The sequence below is a fragment of the Argiope bruennichi genome, chromosome X1, assembly GCF_947563725.1.
Source record: "Argiope bruennichi chromosome X1, qqArgBrue1.1, whole genome shotgun sequence".
NCBI classification, from domain to species: Eukaryota; Metazoa; Arthropoda; class Arachnida; order Araneae; family Araneidae; genus Argiope; species Argiope bruennichi.
In genome coordinates, this window is record NC_079162.1 from 59605153 (window position 1) to 59632407 (window position 27255).

At 31.6% G+C, this 27255-nt stretch overlaps 1 protein-coding gene across 1 annotated transcript in view; it reads right to left on the reverse strand.

The window, feature by feature from the left end:
- Positions 1-27255, reverse strand: part of LOC129958694 (anoctamin-10-like) — a 63954-nt gene that overhangs the window by 19229 nt on the left and 17470 nt on the right. The window contains exons 5-7 of the mRNA XM_056071341.1: positions 13253-13363; positions 10763-11109; positions 356-575 (exon numbers count right to left, since the gene is read on the reverse strand). Of these exons, the coding sequence (XP_055927316.1) occupies positions 356-575; positions 10763-11109; positions 13253-13363 (678 nt within the window). The remainder of the gene's footprint in view (positions 1-355; positions 576-10762; positions 11110-13252; positions 13364-27255) is intronic.

Consider the following 27255-nt stretch of genomic DNA (forward strand, 5'->3'; position numbering starts at 1 on the left):
ATAAATATCTTCATAATAGCAATTGTAACATGCAAAATACTCATTTGAAGCATAAAGGCACCAAGTACTATTACAGCTAAATCTATGTAATATTATGAAAAATTAAAATTCTTTATATCGCAACCAGGAAAAATGAGTCAAAAGCAGTTCAAAATTTCAAGTACTTATTATTTATATTGTCCCCCCTCCTTTAATCACATAAAAACTTTTGATTTTAAGCATTTCCTATTTGAAACATCGATATTTACAACATTTGATTTCAAAAAATTATAATTTGAATGCAGATAAGACATAAGGAAAGAATAGAAATTACCATCTTTAACAATGAAACGATACAAAACATTTAATCACTTACCCCATTCAGTCAAAATATTAGCCAGATACCCATACATAAAATTCATTATATAAACTATAATGGCGTAACATATTCCTGGTGACTGAGTCATTACCAAACCGTGAAAAGTTGCACTATCATACTCTTGATACATACATTCTTCAACTTGGAAATAAAAAAGCATTACAACGACTGCAAGAACGAGACAAACACCGATTATTGGAAGAGAGACACAATAAACCTGAAAGAAGCAAATACATGTACTTTGAAACATTTACTATTAAAATATTCATGAATAGATATAACAATAAAATAATAATGAAGGAAAAGTATATTTTAATGTATAGGGTGCCAATATTTAAAGTTCTACAAAATTAATGACAGATAATAAAAATGTTCCAAATATGCCCATCGAAGGGCGTATTATCGTAGCAACCCGCAGTACACATGCGGATTATTTTCAACATGTAGTAGAATTTGTCATAACACCTACAAACATTTGTAAAGAACTTGTTCCGGACACTGATGCAGGATTGAAAGCTTGGAGCTCCCTTCCTATATTTCTCCGCTACAATATCAGCAGAAATGTCCGCTACTATCTCAGCAGAAACGCATTTTTTTTTCCCTTCATCCCCCAGGGTCCGCAACAACGTTTCTTTCATTTTCCTCACCATTTTTTGAAGTCCTTAAGCTGTCAGCGAACCTAACTCGATATCTATTCTAACCGAAATTTCCACAGAGAAGCAGAAAGCAATGTTGCGATAAAACCAATCAAACTAACAAAGCGTGATTTCAAGCCCATGCGGAATGGCAAGTACTCTGAAAGCAAGTTCTACGGGAATGTCTCTAAGTTTCATAACAAATGGGTCATGTCGAAAAAAATCCTTTGTGTCCTCTGATGACCTTATTTAAAATAAGTTTTTTTAAAAAAAAAATCCCTGATTTGTTTTTTCCATCATTCACACTTTTATGATAAATGGTTAAAGCTGTAGGCAATGCTAAACGGGGAAAATTTAATTATGGACCCTGCATAATTTACCTACTCTTTTTATTATATTATCTTTCAAAGTAATAAAATTGAAAAAATTAAACATGGTATATACTAGCATTAAGAAGTAGTTAGGTTTGATTTAAGACCATTAATATTAAAGAAAGATTTATTTTGGGAAGGGTTTCTGAAATTTCTTTACAGCGGTCAGATGACTCTCCATTCTCCTTAGTCATACCAACATGAGAATGTTTGATTCACAAGAACATACATTTCTTTTAAAGATCGTGAAGCCAGTAAAAGATCCATGGTAAAATCGGACCTCGATTCTGACCCAGCAACCAAAATTTACCAATAGCTACCGCAGCTTTCATTACACAAAATAAAAATATCTAAATTAAGTATAGCATCAACAGGAATAATACATTACATGCAATTTCCAAAGTACAATGATTAAGGCTTAAAAATAATTAAGTATCGACTAAATAATATTAGATATCGGATATCGATGTATTTCAGCTTTTCATTTCTCAAAACTGAAGATTCCTCGTTTCACCTACGCATAGCAGTATTTCTATCTTTTTTTGTTGGAAAATAAGCTATCAAATAAAGTAACTGTTAATGATAAAACTCAAAAAGCACGGCCTATTTTTTAAAATGATAGTTAAATTTGCATTGAACAAACTATTTTTAATAAGGTTAAAACTTTATATTACAAGGTTAGATCACATGCAATGAATAAAAAAACAACATTACAAGTATTTGTCAATAAAATGCTTTCAAATTACTTGAAACAATTTATTTTAACATAATGATGAAAATTACAATACTTTTACAAAACAGTGGATGATTTTGTGAGTAAACCATTTTACATAAATTCTAACAATATTTCGTATTAATTAAACTAATTAATAATTTTTTTACTTAAAATTTACTATAAAAATTAAAATTATAAAACTTTATTTTTGGTATATTGTTATCGTATGATTATTTTGTATATTACCTATTCTTTTCATACTATATACAATTGTGTTCAAATATTTTGTAGATTTTAATGAAAAGAATTGAACGAAATGTGAAACTACTGCTTCGAAAACAAAGATGCTAATCTTGTACATCGAATACATAAGTGTATTCTTATGTGTAGGTGGAGATAGTCGAGGAACAGGCTTTATAAGCGTGCATGCCAAAAGCCGCATTTCGTCCGCTAGCAAACCTCGCCTACCTTTTTTTTTCCCCAACAATCGATTAAATTAAAATTTAAATAGTAAAAATGAGTAACCACGAAACTTTTGATGACGAAATGAGGCGGCGAATTCCAGGTAGACTAGAAGCAGGCCAGTCTCAAATCTAGATTTATAGAGAATTCAATTTAACACCCAGCGTCGTGTCCAGCTTATGGAAGCAGTTTCAGGATAACGGATACAGAAAGCTTCGGAAAGGCCGTCCAAGAGCTACGATGGCCAGAAAAGAATGCTATTTGTCCACTACAGCTAGGCATAACATGAATGCAGCAGCTCCTTAACCCTCTCGTGAGTTGATGAGGCCACAGGAACTCAAGTTTCAAGGGTGATTGTTTCCAGAAGACTTCATGAAAGAAGGTTGTTTACAAGAAGACCTGTTGTTTGCTCAGTTCTGCAAACAGGAGAGTTCGTTTAAAATGGTGCAGAGATCATACACATTGGAATATGGATCAATAAGCGACAATTCTCTTCACTGATGAGTCCTGGTTCAGCCGAATCAGTGATTCTCGCCGTACTTTCATATGGAGAGAACTAGGGACCCGCTACCTGCCCTCCAATATCTGTGCAGACATCATTTTGGATGACCGCCCATGTTTTTGGAAAAGGTACTGCGACTGGTGTGAGGTATAGGGATGACGTCTTGAAGCCCTATGTTTAACTTTTAAGGGATACAGATGGTCCAGATTTCATTTTAATGGATGACAAAGCGAGGTCACATAGAGTTAATCTGGTCGACGAATTTCTGAAAAATGAGGATATTCGCCGAATGGATTCGCCTGCCAGATCTCCAGACCTAAACCCTATACAGTACGCCAGGGCAGTAGGGGGCAGAGCAGGGAGCGCAACTGCAATTCGCAACCCTCCCTCCGAGAACCATCCAGGCTCTGAAAACAATGGGACCAAATTGCACAGGATTTGAAAACTTTATTTCCAGAATGAAATTCCGGTGCTAGGCCTGTATATCTGTAAGAGGGGACCATACCCCCCATTAATTCATTTTTTGTCCTATTCAACAACCGTTGTTACCTTCCGACTCCAAAGACTGTTACCGCGAGATCATGCGTGTGTATTATAAATGTTGAATGGTAATTTTTAGTAATATATTAAAATAAGTACAACTCAAATATCATTAAATTCTGGAGTAGTACTCTGACTTACGACTTCTAATCGACCAAATTTGAAAATTCTGTTATTGTTGAACACATGTATTTATAAGAGAATCATCGCTACTGCATAAAATCACAAGTGAAGTTTATTAAGCTTTTCACGACAGTGTTTTGCTCCTCTAAAATGCTGCTCCTGGAAGTCGCACATTGTAAGTATACACAATTCATTCCTCAGTTTCAATTCTTATTCCTGGGATACACATCTTCGCAAATTTCTTCCAGAAAATGTCGGCTGACAAACTGCATTTGAAATGCTGACTAAAACTGGTATTTATTTATCTGGTTGCTTTGTGGGCAGCGATTGTAATTAGCTTTAAGAGTGAATGAGTCAAGGGAAAGTCTAGGATAGTTTTGCAAACTGCTTCCTTCTTGACCTACTTTAGACTGCAAAAATACTCTACTATTAATATACGAGTAAATAGAACAACCTTAAAAAAAATTAAAAAAAAAACATTACCGAAGTATTAATTTATGATAGACAAAGATGGAATGCAATCAAATACTTTTTTGTGATATTTTAATGACATTTTTTGAATTAAAATGATTTTGGATAATTCCATTCAATCAAAATTAGAAGAATTTGACAAAAGCAACCACTGAGGATGTTTTTCAGACCCAGAAATTCACATCCGGGTCAAGATCCATAATTATAATAATCCTAATGTAGGTACACGTTTCACACATTTTGCCATTGCCATTACCTTCCTAAAATAATGCCCCATTCATGCATCGTTACCATAGCAGTAAATGTCATATTTTTAGAGAATATCGAATATTACAACACAGGTAACGAAAGATTTATAACTCAGACAAACTGGATCAGCAATAATTTTTATTTGTAAGACATTATTTCACTGATTTGTTACTACAGCATTTACTTCTTTTTAAGTGAATTATAACTGTGTAAATAATATATATTTTTTAAAACAGAGGTTAATAATAATATAAAACAGAAACCGCATAAATAAGCAATCAGCTATGAATATTTTGTTAAGCTGCAAGAAAAAAAAATGAAAGCAATTTTGTAAAGTTAAATTAGCATCAATTTGTATCGAAAGAATAAAATGATTAATAATAATAATAATAAAAAAAAAGTTTAGAAACTTGCACACACAAAGCATGTGGTAATAAATAAAAATTTAAGCAGGATGAAAGCAACAGTAAACACAAAAATAACAGCAGTCAGATTGTTCCGATTCTAACAATCTGAACTAATGCACAGACTCATCACATGCCACTATGGTAAGCAACTTAAAAAAACGTACCTATTCTCCATTTTTCAGGCTCAGCTAGCATGCATATTAATTTGTATATTCTGAAATTCACAAATTATACTAATAAGGTTTTAGTTAAAAAGACAAATAGTTTTTATATTTGATTTTATAGCAAGAGTTAACCTGATCAGATATTTCAATTTATTTTACTTTAAAAGTCATTTCATTCCAACAAGATTTTAATCTACACGCTCTAAACTTCTTGGGCATTATCTAGAGAGTTTAAGTCTCATTTTGTCGCAGTTTCTCTAGATAATGAAATACACAGCGAAAAGTTAACTAAATATATATAAACTGCGAAAGTATATATATATATATATATATATATATATATATATATATAGAGAGAGAGAGAGAGAGAGAGACGATTATATAAGTGGCAAGTCATAAAAATATTTTTTTATGCTAGGTATTATTGATTTTTGGAATATTAATTTGTTAACAGTCCAAATACTAAATATTTTTCTATAAATGAAAACCATCCAAATTTCGAAAAAACCTACATTGGCTTATTTCAGAATTAATTATATATATATAAGACCAGTTAAATACATCTTTAAATAACTGACTCATTAAAGGAGGGAAAAAGATACACAGACTACTATTAGTAAGTTCAATAGTATCCTAATAATAATAAAAAAATTCCTACACAGTATTGACCTACTATATTATATAATACTATTACAAAAGGAAAAATCTCTAAAATGGTGGTCAAGCTCTGAGAGAGGGAGGGGAATGGGGTTTTGGAAATATGTGTACTAGCAAAAAAATCAAAGAAACAGAAAGTCACGAGCAAAATCAAATGCAAAAACTTTCAGACAAGAAGGAGATATCCGAATGTATAAAATAATCATGTTATTTAGTTCTGAATTTTTTAAAAATAGATAACTTCATGTTACTTAAAACAGAAACGAAAATGCGAAATAGTTTGACATTTTCAAATCTTCATTTTCACTTATTGATAGATAGCAAACATTACGGTATTGTGAAACTTGTCTTGAAAGCTTATAAAAATATAAAGGTACAAAAACATTGTTTGATCGGACAAATATCTGCATAATTGTTTAGGGATATTTAATTGCATCAAATAAAAATCTAGAGATGCCAAACAGCTGGAAAAAACGGAAACTACATAAAAAAATAATTTTATAAACCGAATCGGACCTATTTTTTGCATGCACTATATTAGATTTATTTTAAAACTAGCATATATTTATTTTGTATTATCTTTTTCAAAATTAATGCAAAGCTGTTGTAATTTCAAAATTGTACCATGTTTTAAAATTACAAATTACTAGTATCGAAATTATAGTCTTCAATTTATCTTGGTGATTAATCCCCGGCGAATGGTGCAACTGCCGAGTTCAACTGAATGGAAATTAAAACTGCCGCAGGTGGCATTCTCCCTCTCAGGTCAGAATAAAGTATAACTAAGACTAAATCCATGCTTTGATCTGATACACAGTTTGTTTCAAACTTATCAGTTTCTGCAATGCTTTAAACATAAAAGAAAAGAAAAGAAAAAAAAAAAAAAAAAAAAACCCGACTTTGAACATACTTTTAAAATGGTATAAGTCCAAAAGTCCACTCTATGCCTTATCTCAAAACTTATCGGTTTGTTTATTTCGTAACATTTGCCTTTTTTTTTCTTTCTGATAGTACATGAACATAAAAAAATGTATATTACTATGAATTTGTAATACAGCTTTTCTTGCAATAATAACATTGTCACTGAAAATAGAGATTTACAGATCTTCTCAATAGCTGCCAAGTCAATGACCATTGACTTTGCTATCAAACGTGGAACAAAAAATGTTCTATGAAATATAGGAATTTTGAGGATATCTCTATTAAGAATCGAGATAATTCAAGTAAACCCTACACCTTGTCACGGAGACTATATAAGCGAAGACACTCATAACAGTAGAGTGGAGTCTCTTTTTAGAGTGTCGATCACGGAGCGAGCACTCTAGCTATGCACTCTGAGCAATGTCGCTTTTTCTAATTAGTAACTCTGTCTCCTTTTGTTGTGAGTTTCTACAAGTTCTGTTTTTTGTATACGTTTCGGGGCACTTTTGCTGGAAGTACTTAGTGTTTCGTTGGGGAATAAAGAATAATTTTCTATTACCCAACGTGTCATATTTCTTTCACTGTACAATTTTAATAACAATATTAAGCCTTCTATTATTCACACTCTGTAATCGCAGTAAGTATGAGAAACATTTTTCGTAGTCTCCGATGCACGCGGCGATAGGATTTGAAACCACGGGCTATGAGGTCGCATTTGAGAGCAGAGCTAAGAGAAAATAAGGAGTGGCGGAAAGTTCTTTCCACAGCTGCTTTGGGAACAGCCCTTCTTTATCATAAGGAAAATCACAACAGACTGTTCCTTTTACTTTTCTCCTTTCTCATCATCTAACCTATTTCGCTTTAACATTCGGCGAACAAAATGCTGACAGTCTGGCATTCCTGTACTAAAACTTTTGTCTTCACTTGTCTTTAAACATATAATTATATGAATAAAACTACTTTACGTAACAGGGTGAAATAAATGTACAATAGCGATTTTTTTTTTTTTTTTTGAATTGAAAACGTGGATAACGATTTACCAAACATGTACTTGTGGTTTTTCGATGCGCTTGCTTAAAATGTAGTTCTTAATTCAAATAGATTGAAAATTCATTAAATGTTGCTTATTTAATTAAGTTAAAATGTAAAAAAAAGTATCTTGTACAGAATTTTCGTTCAATAAAAGTAAACAGCATTTTCTCGTTTGCAGAGTGATATAGTCATCAAAAATTATTTCGATGAATTAGTAAGTTTCACAAACATTATTGACCATTTAGAAATCCTTTTTTTTTGGGGGGGGGGATTACATGCGCTTATTTTTCTCTGAACACTATAAATCAAGAACGCTTCAAGGTAGGTGAATTAAAACTTTTATATGATTTTTAAACCAAAATGGTAATTTTTCAGCAAAATTAATCGACATTTATTTAAAAGAAGCCTGTCTGTCAATGTGTATGTGAGCACGAAATGCAGCAAGATAAATGTTATTCAGCATTTATTTTTAAAAGAAATTTAGATCTATATCAAATTCTGGGCCAAATTTATCAAAGAATGGATTGTTTGTCTATTCCAGGGGTGTTTGTGGGACCCCAAAAAATCCCCTGAAACTTTTACGGACTTACTACCGGCATTTTGGAGTTTCGAGAAGGGGGGAGGGGAGAAATGAAAAATTACAGTTATGAAGTATTGAATGACCTAATTATAAAAGTTCAATGAATTACTTTTTTTGCAAAATTAATAACCATAAACTTTCAAACATATAAACTACTACATTTTATGCAAATATTTTAAATTACCTGAATTAATTCTTTTAAAAAAAATTATCTAATTTCTGCTGCTTTTTTTTTTTATTTTCTGATGTTTGTGGGCTTGTCTTTCTTTTGTGGTGAACTTCATAATTGCAGGAAGGTTGACTTTTATTTTCCTCATTTACAGTTGAAGAAATTTCCTCGAGAACTGCACATGCAGAGGTAGAAGCAGTTTGCTTTTCTCCTAATGTAGAAGGTTTTTCGGAGACTTTTATAGGTGACTCATCTGAAATACATGTTTTTAAGTCCTCTTGATATGTTTTCCAACTTCTGTTCATATTCAGTAAGAGATCTTTGTGAATTGGATCAGTCATTGGATTTTTTGAGCCATATTTTTCACATGAGGTTTCTTTAGAAGCCATTAAATCATATTTAATAGTCTGCACTGCATCTAGGGAATCAATCTTAAGAGAGGTTCTATAGTCAGTGACAAGTGTATCCATTAAGTTGAATGCACTTTCCACTAATGGGCCATGGAAGCAGCTAAGGCAGGCTTTGACCAATTTAGCCAATGTAGGATACTTATAATCATTTGTGAAATCATCTTTTAAATTAAAAACTTTAGACCAATATTTATCAATTGTACACTTGACTTGATTTCCACTTTCATCAGATGTGTAGAGTATTTCTTTGGTGTTATCAATATCACTCTGGTGTAACCTTATTTCAGCTTCTACTTTTGACTTTTCATTATCACTAAAAATATGGGACATAAAAGATGATAATATTTCAAAAGCTAATATTGTACTGGTTTTACCTCTTAGCTCTGGATCTAATGCTGTAAAACTAATTAGATATGAATTTTTAAGGGGTAATTTCTCTTTCATATGCTGAAATTTCAAAGTAAAATTCTCTTGCGTACATAAATAAAAAAATATTTCAATAAGCGAAACGAAAAATTTACACGTGCATCAATAAATGAAACGAAAATTTTACACAGCGGAGAAAAAAAAGTTGCGAAGCGATCAATGACAAATAGCTAATACGGCGACAAATCCCCCTTCTCTACTTATTGGCGCCACGCCAGGAGAGATAAGACCTTTGAACCCAGAGTCACGTGATCGCACATCTGGTCGAACGAATTCTCTCCCTTTTTTTTCTGCCGCGCCTACTTGCCGAAAAGAATCCAGAAGAGAATGTCCGAGAACCGGGGGAATGAGTCATAACTCGCAATAAGGAAAGAACAAAAAAGAAGTTTTTCCCCCCTTTTCACGCATTATCACTGCCTTTGGAGAAAGAAAGGAAAAGTTTTCACCACACACACTGACCTTGCGTTTTCGGCTTTCAAAGCAAACAAAATTACCCAGATCAAAATAAATAATTCATTATTATTCCTACTTCCTTTTGAACGACGATCCCCGGAATTTCCGGGTATCGAAGTTCAAAATACCCGGAATTCCGGGGTTTCCCCGGAGCACAAACACCCCTGCTATTCATTCATATGTTAAACATGATAATTCTTAATAGCAAAAAACCAGATGGGTGATTTTCAGATATGATCTTTACAATAAAGTTATAAATGTCTCTAATTTAAAAATATATTCACCAATGGAAAGCCTTTCCACGAGTATTTAAACATGATAACTTCTAAATGCAATTAAAAAGATAAATGACGTTTTATAAATGGTCTTTACATCAAAATCATACATTCTAAAATCAACATGCAAATGGGAAAGCGGTTCAAAGGCATATTTGATTTTCTTTACTACACTATGAAATTAGACACAAAACGCGCCGCATTGTGCAAGCATATGTATAGTTGACACTAGATTGAGAAGAGCTGCTGAGAAAATAACTCACTAAGTATTATCCCTGGATTTTGAGCAGACAAGTTACCATTACATTTCCTATATATTTATAAACATCTTTTAAAGGGAAATATTTTTTGTGCATCGTTTTTCAAATAAAAAAAAAAATGTTGGCTAGTAACTAAAACAAATTGCCACACGAAAAAACCTTCTTCAGCTTTCTAAACATAGAGAAAAACTTCTCAAGATAATGAGACTGTGACCTAAAAAAGGATAATCCCTTTTCTTATAATAAAAATGATTATTTCCGGCTATAATGATTTATACCCATTCTTTCCTTCAGAGCTATTTTGCTAATAACTGCTTTAACAGATGAATATCTATCAATCAAAAAGTGCATTTTTTTTTTTAATTTAAGGAAAATGCAATATAATTTTCTATTCAAAGAGATGTAAATATTTTTAAATATATTTCAAGGTATTTTAGTAGAAATAATCTTCAGCAAAAGGTTGCTTGGGAATGAGAATGAATGCTACTAAATTCTAGTCATAATAAAAGCACGAATAACACATTTTGCACAAATTTATGAAAAAAAAAAAAAAAAAACTCTAGATATATAAAACAAACTTACTTTTAGATGTCTTCTGTAAGCTGGATAAACTGGAACACGTTGTTTAGTTACAGGATCAATGTCCATATGCAATCCCCGAAAGGTAGGATGAAGTTTTGGTATATTTATTAATTTAAGTGTTCCCATAATATATGCTAGCTCATTGCTTTTCCTCTTCCACATCTCAAGAAATAAAGTTACCCATATCATCTTAAATAAGGCAAAGAAAATGTAACAGCGTGAGATATCCATAGAAATCGCAGTTTGAAGTATACCAGCAATAGCAGTTGGCCAAAGGTAAGATGTATAAAAAGAAATAAATGCAAAATAAAACGTAATAGATTCTCCAAAGTAATTTTTAACATCCCCTGAAAAACAAAGAGTAATCGTAAGAAAATTAGAAAACAGAAATATAAGATTTTTGAAATAAAAACGAAGTTAAAAAATGGTCAGTGATTAAAATAATTCAGTTTAAATACTAACAGCTTCAGAAATTATACAATTCACAGAAAATACAGTTTCAAAAAGAAAAATAATGATTTTTTAAATTTATTTCATAAGCACATATTATGAACACATTTAAAGCAACTTTAGTTTCTTTTTAATTAAATAAATAAAAATAATTATTGCAGCAATAATGATTAACAAATCTCTAATTTTGTGGTTTTCTTTGATGTTAAAAACGCATTATTTCCCAGAAATATTAAAAACGCACAAAAATAATAAAAGTGCACACACACACACTACAGGGTGGCTACAGAAATTGTGAAAAAAATTTATCTTACTAAATTTACAACATTTCTCCGTCTTAAGGCTACTAATTATATTAATTTCTCGGCTTTTTGTTTGTCTCGGCATGGATGTTAGCTCTCTGTGATGGAAATATTGAAGTCTATTTCGAGAGCAACCAATCCGTTCATCGTATCCTATAATTGAAGAAAATCCTGCTACAAATATCAGAATGGTTTTCATGGAGACTAGAAATTTAGATAAACGTAGATATAACCAAACAATTATAAAAACAGAAGTTGCAGAGATTTGTTGGAGATAATAGCTAACCACCTGCTAATCGGGACATCTGTATTTATCCTGTAGGTGATAGCTGCAAAAATATTTCTCCATTAAACCAATATTGTGATCCCATGGTCTATCCCTTGCTGTTTCCAAGAGGAGAATTAGGTTCAATTTTCGAGTGCACTTTTTGCACTACATTTTTAATTTCCATCATTGTTTCATTATATTTTGAAATATATTGAATCTGAATATATCTGTTGCTAGATTAAAGTGGTTTAGTAGATGGCGAGCGAGCGAAGCGATCCGAGAGGACCTGCATTAGTAGTTCCTGGAGACTGGCGAGCAAAAGCGAGCAGGGGCGGAGCCCCCTAGTAATACATATTTTAGTAAAGATTTAAACAACAACAACAACAACAACAGAAAAAAAAAACCTTAAAAAATGTTGCTTCAAATCTTTTTTCTTTCTTTTTTTTTCACAAATCATAAGATATAACTTGATCTAACAAAAACCTGCTTTTATAAATGAATAAAAGTATTTTTAATTCAATTTACTATTCGAATTATTAATTTCAAAACTAAAAACAACCAGTCTTAATTTAAGTGAATTTTAAAAAAAATGTTATTTCTAGAAAATTTTGAGACTTGCAATTTCTTTTTCAAATCTTAAAAATTTTCTTTTTAAACTGCTTTAAAAATTATTATAATTACTATTATTTGCTTTTAATTCTTCGAGCTGATGCTTTGCTTCCTTTTTTTCTTTCCAAATTCCTTTCGTTTCTTCTCTTTATAGTTGGTTCGTGAATTCCTCAAACTTAAAATCAATTGCTTTGACACTTCAAAATTACTTATTTCATTATTTATTTGAATCTTGTCATAAGCATTTCTTGCAACGAGTGTTTGCTCGTTCATATTCTCCCACCGACAATCTTTATTCATCGAAAATCCTCTCTCAATATTACTGTCACCATTAGAAAGTATTATTATCATTTTTTAACAATGATATGGCATCACAGCAAACGTTTGAGTTGAAAGTAGGTCGAACCACAATTTATTCATACTTTATTTTTTGAAAAGTGATAACCGATGTTTCCACAAGTTTTATTAGGGTTGCTGTTAGCAACATTCGTCAGCTTATCGCTCTTTTTATCCTAATGAAATTCCAGAGTAGCCATATATTTTAAAGAAAGTTGTTCCGAGTTTCTGTAGCTATGATCATTTTACTAACATTAGGCTTCGGATGCAGAGAAATGATAGCGTGATATCAGCGATTTCGCGCATGCTTGCCCCAAAATGTTCTCGTCGGCAATTTGCCCCAATTTTTAGATATTTTTACGAATTTCACTGACTTTTCCCCGATTTTTTCAAATCGATAAAAATCTCTAACTTTTCCTTGATATCCCTGATTTCCCAGTTCTGTAGCCACCCTGTAATAGTCAAAGCATATATTTATTGTATATCTCAGAAATAATAGATAAAGAATATAAGAAATTGTATTACATAATGGAAATGAAGAATAATTCCATGACTGCTGCTTTAGTAAGTCCAACTCAGATGGCTCATGAAGTGGGTACATGTGCGAAATAATTTTAGAATTCTTACAAACTTGAACTAAAATATAGAAATTTATATCAAAAAGTAAAAATAAACATTAACCAACATAACAAAGATAACCAATACAAATTTCAAATGCATCTTATAAAGATAAAGAACTATATTATACAGTGGTGGCTAAAATTGTGGACACTTTTGAAAATCGTTGATGTTTTCTAACTTTGTATGCTTATAGAAAATGTTACATTTCACAAAATGCAAACTCTTAAATATAATTTTAAAGAGAATTTAATGCTGATTTCAATACAAAAAAATTATTTTTACTTTAATATGAATAACAAACACAGTGATGAAGTGGATTGTAATTTCTAACTTTCCTGACCAATCACTGCTCTTATTCTGGTAACCAATAAAATGTTAATAACTGCCAGAAGATGACATGTTTAAAGTTGGAACAGGTCATTATTGTGCTTTTTTCTATAGAAGGAAGACTGTTTTTTATGTAATCAAATCACAAGTAAGAAATTTTGTTAGGCTTTTAATATTTAATAGGAATTATTGTAAATATTTTTAATATTTAGTCATGAAGCAATGCCATCCAATAAAAGAATAGATTAGACACTTTGAAAGAGAACTAAGATTATTGTGTTACATGAATGTGGTCTTTCCAATGCTGAAATTGCAAAACCGGTGGGTGGTTCAGTAACTACATAAGACGTCTGAAAGTTTTGTTTACAATATCAGGAGACAAATTCAATAAAAACCAAGCAGGAAATAGTTGAAAACGGTACACCACATCTATTCATGACAGAAGAATAAAAAGACTAGGTCTCTATGATCAAAGAATATCATCAGAGGCTACCAGAAGTGAATTGAATGATGCTGGCATTTATGTCAGTTCAAGAAAAATCAGGAGAAGATTATTAGATGTTAGACTAACAAGTATTCAACGAAAAATTTACAGCAGTGTATAAAAAGATTACAGTTGGCAAAAGAACACATTAATTGGCCAGATGATCAGTGATTACAAGTTATACGGAGTGATGAAACAAAGATATTGTTATTTGATAGCGATGGCGAAAATAGGTAAGACATAGAATAGGCGAATAGCTACATCCTGACTGCATTCAGGCAACTATGAAGAACTCATTTAGTGTAATGATTTGGTCATGCATGTCAGCAGATGGCATTGGTCTCTTTCATGTTATCGATGAGACATTAAATGCAAGAAAATACATTGACACTATTCTAGAGCCAAAACTTACACCTTCCATCAGTGATCTCTTTCCCATGCAGCAAAAATATCGAAAGTGTGATTTAGTACAAAGAGCATTGAATTGTTATCATGGCCAGTAAACAGTCATAAAACTCAAGATTATTGAGAACTTATGGGATCGTTTGAAAACTCTTTATATATGAAGCGTTCATCAAATAAAAGAGGATTAATTGAGTCTATAATTGTTTCCTGGCATCAAGCAATAACAAAGGAAAAGCTTAAAACTGTCGTCAGCTCAATGAAACATCAGTGTGAAGTTGTAATAAAAGATAAAGGCCACCTTACTAAGCACTGATAACTCACTGCAGTCATCAGCATCTAATGTATCTCGATAATTATTGCCTCTTAACTTTTTTTGTATTGCAAATATTTGAATTTTGCTTTTGGTATTGAAATCAGCATTAAATTCTCTTTCAAATGATATGTAAGTGTTTCCATTTTGTAAAAGGTTTGCATTTTCTATAAGTATAAATAGTTAGAAAACATTAAAATATTCAAAAGTGTCCACAATTTTGGCCATCACTGTATATATATATATATATATTACATTTGATCAAAAAGTTAATGAATTTTATTGAATTGTTTAATACAGCACCAACTTGAAAGCAGTTTATTGTAAATATTTTCCATTAACAAATATTCTCAGTGTAGTTTTTTTTACAGAATTATAACTGCATTACAAATTTATACTATTTTAAAATATATTTTCAAAAGGAACACCATTGAAATGAACACAATTTTCGTTTAAATAGATAATATTCTTAAACATATTTAATATATCAGGTGACATGTTGAAATAAATATCTGTTTATTCTGGCATATTGTAGAATATATGAAGTCATGAAAAAAATTTTAGTTTTCACAAAGTACTTCAATTACAAAAAAAATTTTGAGATTAAAAAAAATCAAACAGCATTAAAATGTAGAAAGCATGCACAAGATAGAGCAAAGTGCAAATAAAACTTCAAAAGATTGTCTTTGGAACCTGATGTTCTAAAATTATTATTCAAGTCTCACAACTGACTTAAGATAAATAAACATACATATATAATTTTGCTTTATTTAATAAACTTTGTAGACTGATACTTTAAATAATTCTATGATATTCATTCAGATACAAATGATAAAATTTATTCATAAATTTCCACCGCTATTAGTAAGTGTAGTATTAAAATAAAGATTATTTACATTATAGTAAGGAACAAGCAAATTAGCGTATTCAAGCGGGAAAAATCATTCAAAAATACACAATACAAATAAATGCACTGTATCTCAAATAACGTTTTTAATTAATTTTTTCATTTCTTCTTCAAAAAATTCAGCAATGACAAACACATTCAATTTTTACTTCCTCGTATATGAAGTATAGAGAAAGTGTTGTATTCACCAAAAAATTCGAACTCGAGATTTCGTCGTATCTACAGTTATAGAATTCTCTGAGTTCCAAAAACACATTTTTGGAATATCTCTCTCTGTGATAAAGATACCTAAAAAACGCTTTGAGCTAAACGGATGAAATTTAGCTGATGACTTTTATGCCAAATTTGTAGATTTTTTATTAAATTTTCTACAGAATTAATTCAAAAGAAGTTTATCTGGCTATTTGTGTACAATAAACTTAACATCTTTAAAAAGCAAAGCGCTAGAAAATAAAAATAATAAACTCGCATCTAAAATATAAATACTAATCATACTTTTAGCCAAAACCAACAAGAGATCGAAAATCTGTCAGTCTGCACTTTCAGAAACATGTAAATGAGATAACACAAAAACACAATGACATCAGATTTTGTGACTACAAGCGTAGTTCTGTGTCAAATTTTAGTTTCAATCAATTGGGAAAAACGTGTCATAAATTCGATTTTCGGATACTATTAATGCATACCAGAAATTAATCGCTAAGGATCACACAATAGATAGAATAAAAATGCTGAATTCAGGCCAAAGGTAATATTTTGTAACTACTGTAAGCTAATGCCACCCAAGGCGTTCTCTAGGATGGCATCTTTATTAGAGAGTATGCAAAAAAGTTTTGGGTGACACTTCCGCTGGCTGTTAGAAATACATTCTGAGAATAAGAAAATCACAAATACAAGAAATGTTCAGAATTCTTCCAAGAAAATCATTTTCGATAATAAGTGGGCGTAATTTTTTTACTTATTAAATGTTTTCAAAGAATATTAGAAAACAATAATACTGATAAAAATTACTTTGTTCAGAACAGTGCTTAATATTAACACAACACTAAATGACTCTTCCTCATATCCAACATAAAGGGTGAATAATTTAATTCATTTTGACAAAAATACTGGTAAAAAAACTACAGTCGTCAATGTAGGTATAGTAAAATAGATATGAGCTATAATATAAAGTGTCCGTTAGCCGAAATTTCAAAAATGACAGTCCTAACTCGAAAACCGTTTAAAATGTGGCAAAATTTTCAATTAAAAATTTGTTGCGTATCAATGATTTCATAAGAAAAAAAGGCATTATGCTTTACTCCTCTGTTTTCCGAAATATCTGAAACCACACAAAACAACTGATTTTCGCAAAGCATATACAATCAAGGAAACTATCTAAAAAATAAATAATAAAAAAATAATTACATATCATTATTTTATAGCAGCAGTATCAGAGCTCTAGTGTGGTGCAGAAGTTCGGAAAGGGCATTCCAGCTAAGTCTTACTTAACTGACCATGGTACAAAATATTGAAATCCAAACTAAAATACTTTTAACGGAACAACGTGGCTTCTATACGAAACATTAATGTAACTTTACTAAACCAATACCAGGCGAGTATAGCAAATTTGCTGCTGTTTCTCAACTTGAATCGAAGAAGGAATAGTAGAAAACCTTGATATGAATCTTTATATTCACTAGCGCATATTTAGAAAGAACAAAATAAGTAAATATATGTAAGAGAAATATAAGAAAACAAGAGCGTGTCATTGTACAGAGGCCTCAGTTGAAAATTGGTAATGAAAAAATTCAAGAGAATCCGGAAGTTCTTTTCTGCAAGATCGCTCAGATGAAGAAGTTAGATGCTGAGTAGAAGGGTTACTTTTTGTATGACTTAGCACTTTATCTATTGGTACTTTTCAATGAATGTGGCACGAGAAAAGTTTTAAATTCGTATTTTACGATATATTCATCCCAATAATTCATAATATGGTGCAGCCTACGTTATCGATGATGGATTCCTCCTAAACTATGTAATTTGGAAGTAACTGATAAGACTTTTTTAAAAAAAAGGAATTCTACATAAATGCGTTGTATACAAAACCAAAATGCAACAAAGTTGGTTTTGATGGATACCTAGAAGTTTTAATGAAAAGAACTAAATCATCGGTATGTCTTAGAGGTGCTAAGATATACATGCACCGGAGGTAATTTTCATTGAGCTGGAAACAGTGACCATGCCCCAGAGCAATTTCTCGTATGCGATTGTAACAAAGAAAAGCCTATATTTAAGCTGAATAAGGGCCCATCACAGGGCTAAAAGTTAAGGAAGTCCCCGAATGAGAAGGAAAAATGTATCGATTTTTCTTTAATTATTTAAGAAAAATTGAAGCATTAAATTTCCCAAAAGATATTCAGATTTTTCTGTTTCACGACAATTATTTATTGCTAATTAAATAAAAAAATTATACCTGAAATTACACCGTTAACTAATCAAATTACAAAACCTCAAATAAGTTCGGATATCATATTCTTTTTAACATGATTCAGAAACAAGATACGGTAAATACATCAGCGAGACATTTATCAAAATAATTTTTATTCTATTAAAGCGAATAAAGCTACTTCAATTATTAATAAATTTATCAACCATAACTTGAAAAAAAAAGTGGTTGAGGTGGAAACAATAAAGAGGAGACCCTATTAACATTTGTTTCTCTGGGGTCTTAGTCTCTAGTTACGGCTCCATATTCATTGATAAACTTGAAAAAGAGTACTTTTCATTTGATTGTCATTAGTGCAACTACTGTTGAAGAACAAAAATGCGCATCACTAGCAGAGAAGACATGGATCTCCAAGTCATATTCACAGTATCAGTTTCATTATCTACAATATTTTTTCCCTCCTTCTTGAAACCAGGAATCTCTCTAAAGCAATTGGCAACATTTTCAAAGCATGTAAACGTTCTTCTATATCTTCACGCTTTTAGTAGCTGTGATAAGACCTGCACAATTTAGAGGCAAGAAATGAAGTATGTTCAGTCGATGTTTTGTAATGAAGTAAATTTCTAAGAGAAAACACGCTTAACTAGGTAGTACTGTATGGAGCTAAGAATACCACTGACTTGCCTAATTTTTCGTTTACTAGCAAAATAGCCTGTGAAAACTAATTCCAGTTTCGCTTTACAACCTCCAACACTGGAAACTGTAGATCAACATTGAATATATATGCAGGTTCAGATTAGATTAGACAATGAGATAAATCACTTGAATTAGATTTAGCAAACTAACAAATATGGTTTGGCTCCAATAACCACAATAAAGAACCCTCTCAACCCTCTTGCTTTTCATGGCTAATCCTGCAAATGTGTCAAAGTAGAATCATTTGCAATTGTAGTAAATTAGGGATTAAATGATCTATGACTAATTAACTGCTATGGGCATTCATGCATTATCACTTCTAAAACATTGTAGAGGTTATAACAAAAGACGATGATTATATTAATGAACAAGAGTTTCAGCTGAATGAGAAAGATGAAGATCCCCACGATGCAGAAGAAATGGAAAGTCAAATGATATTACCACTAAATGGTGCATGACTGAATCGATCACAACAAATATTGTTTTCTCACTTTCCCAGTTTTATCTCACTCTTAATTTATTCATATTTTCTTTCGTACTTTGTATATATTTAATATGGAATTATAATACCAACTAAACGAGAGCGATCCAGGGGAAAAGTGTTTCAGGATTCACAGGAATTTCTTCATTACTGATTTTCACTTTGGATTTGAATCTTCGAAGCAATGAAACCAGCCTGTTTTCATACACGTACTGAACTTATTTTGCACATGTTTAATCCTTGAATTCCTAAGATCATTTTAAAACAGGTACGTCAGAATATTGGAATGCCCGAATTTTTCTTTCAAAGATAAGAAAAATTCCCCACCCCCCTCAAAAATCGCAATGACAACAGAGTCCTAAAAGGGTTGTTATATAAAAAAAAAAATCCACTTAACCGATAGCTATTAAGCAAATGCATGCTCGGATACCCTTTCAGTGTTCCTAAGCCTCGTTGCCTCACGGATATGGTAAAAAATCGGCTATTTGACCCACTCTCGTCAATTGCCTGTTACTACGCCTATGGACATCGGTCGGGACCTTTCCACAAACTGTTGGTAGAATAAACAGACATCACATAGGCCTGGATAACCACAAATGAGGGGAATGAAGGCAAAATGCGTCGGACGCAAGGCGCACACGGGCCATGGGATACGAGCTTTAAGTGTCTAACACATTGGGTTAAATTATGAAAGGCGAGCAATTTTTCGTATTATACGAAGGGAATGACGTGCCACTGTAAAAGGCGAGGATACAAGTATTTAATCTGACAACGCCAAAACGAAAGGTTCGTTATAATAATTTTTTATTGCTTCTCAGGAGTTTATTATTTTTTCCCCCCATTTTCGTGGGTTTTTCATTTTCATTTCCGGTTTTGGTTTGTAACAAAGTTAATTGTTACTAACTGTTGTAATAAACAGTACATCTCATTCACTTATACCTTTTATATCATTTTTTCTTATTTTATGTCTTAACTAATCGTCTGAGGCGACCCGCTGTTTCGCCGGGAATAATGATTTGATTTCAGATAACTTGTTTTTTATAACTTCATGTTCATGATTGTGCCAAATTTGTCCGGTATTAAAAATTGTTTTACATATGCTGTGTTCATTGTGTACATGATCCCTTCTAATGGATACCGGCCCTATGAAATCATAGCGCTATTAAAAACGTTAACATCCGCTTCACCTATTTTCTAGTTTTCGCAGTGCTGTAACTTCACCAAACTTTTTTTGTCTTTTAAACTAAACGGATATTAAAGATAATCCTATGTCTTAACTTTTAACATTGAAAGAAAATTGGGTGATTAAACATTTGACGAAACAACGAAAACGGGTTGAATTGTAGGGTAACAATGTAATCTTTTGTTGAATACCAAGCAAAAAGAAAGAAAGAAAAAAAAAGCTAAATATAGGAAAAATTTACAAGACTATTGAATTGTTATCATTAAAAACTAATTTTTAATTTTTTTGTGCTAAGTAAAAAACATCTACTCAATATGTTTTGCAATTTTTTTTTTTTTTTTTTTTTTTTTTTTTTTTTTTTTTTGTGCTGTAATCAGCACATTTCCTTCCATCGAATCTTTCTGGCTTATATATCGAAAATGGTACATTTAGTTAATATCTGAAATATACAAAATACTTTCATAATGTGGTTCACAGTATAAACCCATATGTTTAAAAAATATCATTACTTAATCAAATGACCTAAAAACGAAACTACCATGCATTAAATATTTAGTTATAAAAGGTTCAGGAAATAAATCACCTTGCTTGAAAGAGTTAAATAGTTTTTTTGAAATCTCAAACTATATATAAAGGAAAGGCAACTGAAATTTAGTAAGTTAACAACTGTGAGAAATCAACACAAATAAATATTGAATAAAAACGAATGAAATTTAAATAGTTTTTATTTAGTACAATTAAGACTTGATGGATCTTTAAATCTTTCTTCAATGACCATACAAAGCATTTGGCGTGAATTGTATATCTGAATTCAAAAGGAGGATGATATCCGATTTTTCTCATGTGATGATATAGTAGAAAATGATTGGTTCATTTTCGAAAGAAAAATATTTCGACGGACACTTCCTGACTTGAGTGAAACGAACCGCTACCCATTTCTGTAATCAAAACAAGGCTTTTGACGGACAAAACTAAAGCTTGCACTTGCTCGCCCATCCCAATTTCCCAAGTGTGCTAAGGCTCTTAGAAAACTTTCCTAACCACCAAATCAAACACAGAGAGATTGTCTGTGTCTGTGCAAGCGTCTCGAGTATTCAATCAATCACACTTAACGAAAGGAAGAGGAATTTAGCATTGATTTTAGAGCGACTCGGACGAGCTTCGTAGATTCGTTGAACAAGCATTCGCGGCTTATCCAGTTGATAAGAGTTAATATATCCTTCTAATACCTAGTGAATGAAAGACTTCATGCACCACAACTTTATATTTTCTCATACCTGTTTTTCCATTCAAGTTGAAAACAATAGCAAATTTATAAGCTTGTCAGCTACTGATTTAATAAAGTTAGATTAATACCCCGTTTAGAACCTACAATATATATAAATATATATACAAACAGGATTGCAACGTATTATCTTCCATTGACCTTTATTTTTGCAACCATCGGTCATATAAAAAAGAATTAAATAGTGAAATGAAACAGAAATATAAGATCACATTAGAAAACTGCCTAATGACAGAATTTTTTAGAATACTGCTCAAAAAATTTCATAAGTGGCAGTGAACACCAGAATGTGTGAATGCACTGAGAATTGGGCGCATTGGATCAGTGTTGGAGCAATTTTGTGACAAGCATGGGTGATGCTATGTTTCAGGTAATTCAGAGAGGTTGTCTCAATTGCATGTACCCGTGCCTTTGACATAACCCCAGAATCATAGTATTGTACAAATTAAAACAAACACTGAAAATTGCACATATGTAGTCTGATTACCATAAGTTCACTTACAGGCATGGCATATCAACTTAGCAGAAACTATGTCCTCTTTTAGCTTTAATGATATCATGCACATATTTTGACATGGATATCACTAATTTAGTCGCTCTCCTGAAATCAAATTTTTATGCCATTCTCAATTTTTTTCTTTTTTAACCAGCTCATCTTATGTGCATGTCTCTTCACAATACTCCACAAATTTTCGATGCTGTTTACAACTAGAAAATTAACTGGCTAATCCTTAACAGTTAATTTTTTTCCTTGAATAGAATTAATTATGGTAGGGAGCAAGATCTTTCTGAAACACACTATAACACCATCAGCGAATGTTTATATAAAAGACAAATTTTGTCTCCAAGTACTGAAATTTATTTTTTGGAGTTCACCATTCCCTCAATTGGTACTAAGCTGCCATGTTCACCAGATGTAAAATAATCTCAAATATCTGCTTGTGTGAAAGCTTAACTATTAGATTAAAATGTTCCCTAGTGGTTTTCCAGTACTTCACCTAACAAATGATGATCGAAACCCTTGCATAAAAAAGTATTTTAACACTGAATACATTTCTTTCCCCAATTTTGTGTAGCCCAGGACCGATATCTTCTGACACAGCACAAACATTTCCTCTTCATTGCAGGTGGTAATAGCTGTTTTTGGATTGATGTTCTTACCCTCCTATTTACATAAGTCTTGTCGATGAATCAATGCTCATACCAGCAGTCAATAATTCTCTCTGAAAATCTGTACTTAATTTGTAAGGATGCATTTTACTATTTCGTACAAGATATTTATCTGTCTGAGATGTTGTCTTACATTTGGGTCCACATCCACTTTTTTGTTTTGAAGAAAGAATACCAAACTCGATTCTTTGATTAATAATGTTGGAAACAATGGGTTTTCTACGTGCAGCAGCAATGTACCTCATTGTCAGAAAGGTAATGATTCCGATTTTTCTCCTAGGAGTGATATCTATTTCTTCTTCATAACGTCAGCATCAAATAAATCACACAAGTGATCATTGCTAATAGCAACTGAAACACAACCGACACATAACTACTACACTTGTCATGATTTCGTGTTCAAGGCAGTTTAGGCAAATCTTCTATCTTAACAAAATGCAAATGAATTGATTTCAGGCAGGGAATCCCTGTGGGAGGTCGAATTTTATGAAAAATGAAACTTGTCCCAATTAATTTACACAGTACCGTAGAAGTTCACGGGAGTACAGTTCGGTGAATATAGTGGTCATTCTACCGGACTGAAATATCCGATAGAACATCGATCGAATTCAGTGACCTGATACACACAGAGATTTGCCACTTAATGCGGGAGGGCTCCCTTATATGGAAACAACATTCGGTAAGCGTCTCAATGAGGTAGCTCTTCATACCAATCATCCACCTTGTCTTGTAGTAAGGACAGGCAGTGGTCGCCCTTAATGCCCTGTCACTGAATATGGGTTCAACAATTTGTGTTGCTCAATGTTCATTGAACAGCCTACCTGGTGTGATGCTGTGCGGCCGAAGTAGAGAGTTTTCAGAGCCTGGTAAAGCACACTGTACATATTAACGGTACTATGTCATGTAAACAGTGGTCCACCTGTCCACGGAATATGGAATAATGATGACGGATATTCATGAAATGTTACGAACATGAAATTAACTGAATTAAATCGCCATACGTTGTCATTCAGCATCAAAATCTGCAACAGTACCGAGGGTATTGATGCGCATATGCATGTAACAATCACCAGGCATGCTGACGTGTGTATCCGAGCCTCACTCATTTCCGCGCGCTCAGGTGTGGATTTGCTATAGTACTTCCCTACCTTTTCCGGCATTACTCGCAGTTCGATCTCGTCCATTTGCTTTACCAGGGTCGTGGTACATCAGAGTCGATCTTCCTGAGATGGCGAAGTACAATAATTGTAGTTTGCTCCATTGGGTGTAGGTCCATACGGAAATGTTCATCATAAATCTTCACAGTCGCTATAAATCACTAAAATCCCGGCATACTGCAAGGATGTGTGGCAGGCCAACGCCATAATGATCGCTGACTATAACCCTGAGACAGTAATTGCAGAGTAATAATTGAACAGTAATAATCATTTAACCAAAAAGTTTTGCAATGATCCTATGCCTTTTTATAATACATTTGTACAGAATTTTATTTTAAACACAAATAACCAATATTCCAGATAATAAAAATTTATTGTTCAAATCGAATGCTTTTCCATTTTCTGTCTCAATTCCAAAAACAGAAATTTAACTTCGTTGAGTGGGGAAAAATCATTTCGCGCCGTCTCTCAGAACTTATGTAACGTTTATCACTTTCGATGGTATCAAATTAATTTACTTAGAACATTTTCATAGATTTATATTTTATTTTACACAGACAGACAGAAATGCACCGTTAGGTTCCGAATTCCTTGACAGTGATTGAACATGCGGTTTTGCCAAGTTATTCAGTCAGAAGAGAAAAAAAAATAAAATAGTACTTATTAGTAAAGGAAAATTTACCTGCAATCAAATAATGCAACTTTTTTCTATGCATAATATAAAAATTTCAATTTCTTTAATAAAAATTTAAAAATGCTCTTTCTTTCTATTAATTTTTTTATTGTTTATTGGCATTGAATAATTCGGATATTTTTTGAGTAGCCCATATCTACTTTTGATAGTATATAGGTTAAACTAAATTTGATTAAATTTAATAACTGATTTATTGGTTTAGTAATCGTTAGTAGTTTTTAACAGAGAAGATAAAATGATACCATAACATATTAAATTTTTGTCAATTAGTTTTATTTCAACTTTTCACGATTTGTACATTGTAGTGAAGTGTGATGACCTATAATTAAAGTTAATTAAATTAAAATAAAGCAAAAGATATTTTATTCTAAAGAGGCAATTTAGTTATTTATATTTCAATCAAAGAATATACAATATTATATATATCATGGTTGCCACTCAAAACTGGAAGAAAAAAAAATTCCCTGTGTTTTCCCTGTACGTATATTCAAGATACGAGGAAATGCGCACATAGCACTCATGCTAGTTATAATGCTATGTGATTTTAAGGAGTGGATAAAGCAAGGAAAAGAAGCAACAATTTAATATTATTCGAAATAATAGCATATTAAAAGGAAGTTTAATATATAAAAAAGCATTTCCTCTTTATTTATTATTTAGAAAGACAAAATTTATATATTATGGGGGGCGGGGGATATTACCTCTCATGTTCTTTAATTGCAAGTCATAAAATTAAGGACATGGGTGAAATAAAACACGAAACATTTGTTATCACGATACAAATAATTTAATGATTACATTTTTTATTTATTCCTTTACTATAATGTTCATGTATTTAGGCATCAATTTATGCAACTTCTGCAGACTTCTCAACCATCAATTTCATTGAGCTAACCCGTAACAAATAAAGCATGACATTTTTGTATAGCCAAATCTACATTTTTTAATTATTTCACTATTAGTGAACGTATGTTAAAATATTTCCGACATATCATTGAATGCATAAAAGACAAATGTGACACAACAAGTTTTAATATCCACAAAAGTTCTACTTTAAATTATTGCTCTTAAATTAAAAAAATTTCGAAATTAGCTTATTTTCGGATATTAAATTTGACGCGGATATGACGTGTCATCTTCTGTATTCCTTCTAAAAAACATCAATGATGACTCTTTTGAATTAGCATGAAGTCTTAAATTTCCCTATTTTGACATGACTAATAAGTGCATGTTTTCCTATATTATTTAGGCTTATTATCTTCTTACAAAGCGAGAAACGCAATAAATGGATTTTGCAGAACTTCTCAAGCAAAATCAGGATTTTTTTTTATCCATCTAATTCGTATTAAATACGGATTTTGAGGCGCTCATTGTTTTAAATAAATTCTCTAACCTATTTTGAATAAGCTTACAGTTTCTCAAATAATAAACGCACCATTCAATAAACTCAACTATGTTAGACTAAACACCACTGTGTTGCTTCCGCAGATTGAGTGTTTCTATTTCTGCCAGAGAAATGCATTCTGGTTTTTTACACGTTCTTTTACGCAGTTACAGAAGTCTCGGGCATGCTCATTAGCTGTAACTCAGAAATTTAATGGAAAAAGAACAACTAACTCGCAAATCGAAACTGAACAGATCTATACAGGGAAAAAAAAAAAAGAAAAAAAAAGGAGGAAGTAGAAAAGGGTGAATTTTCACATTACACAATCGCGAAAGGTTTTGTTTCGTTTTCGGAAACTGCGACTACGATTTTTTATTCACGCAATCGTTTCTAGACGGGGAAAAAAAAAAAAAAAAAGAAAAACCCTGAGAAATTTAAAAATTCTCTGAATTTTCCTGGTTTTTATGAAAATTTTCCATTTTTTCTGTTTTTTTTTTTTTTTGTAGTTTTATAAATTCCTAGTGTTTTCCCAGTGGCGTGGTAATCCTGATCTCTCTCTCTCACTATTATATATATATATATATATATATATATATATATATATATATATGTGTGTGTGTGTGTGTGTGTGTGTGTGTGTGTGTGTGTGTGTGTGTGAGATAGAGAGAGAGAGAAAGAAAGGAAGAAAAATTAGTCAAATGATCAATTTTAAATACAAATATTATATATTCTTCGTAAATCTTAATTTTGCATCATATTTTTCTTTACTTTTGATTCATTATTTTTATTTGATTTAATTTATATTTTAATGGGAAATACAGAATATCTTAGATTTAATTGATAAACTGAGATGAAAATATGGTCGTAAAATTAATAATGATTCAAATTGTAAAATATCTAAATGAGGATATGATGTTAGTAATTATTCTGTATAATAAAAGTGTAAAATAACTAATGCACATACTTCATTAGTTTTTAAAAAATTCTAATAACTACATA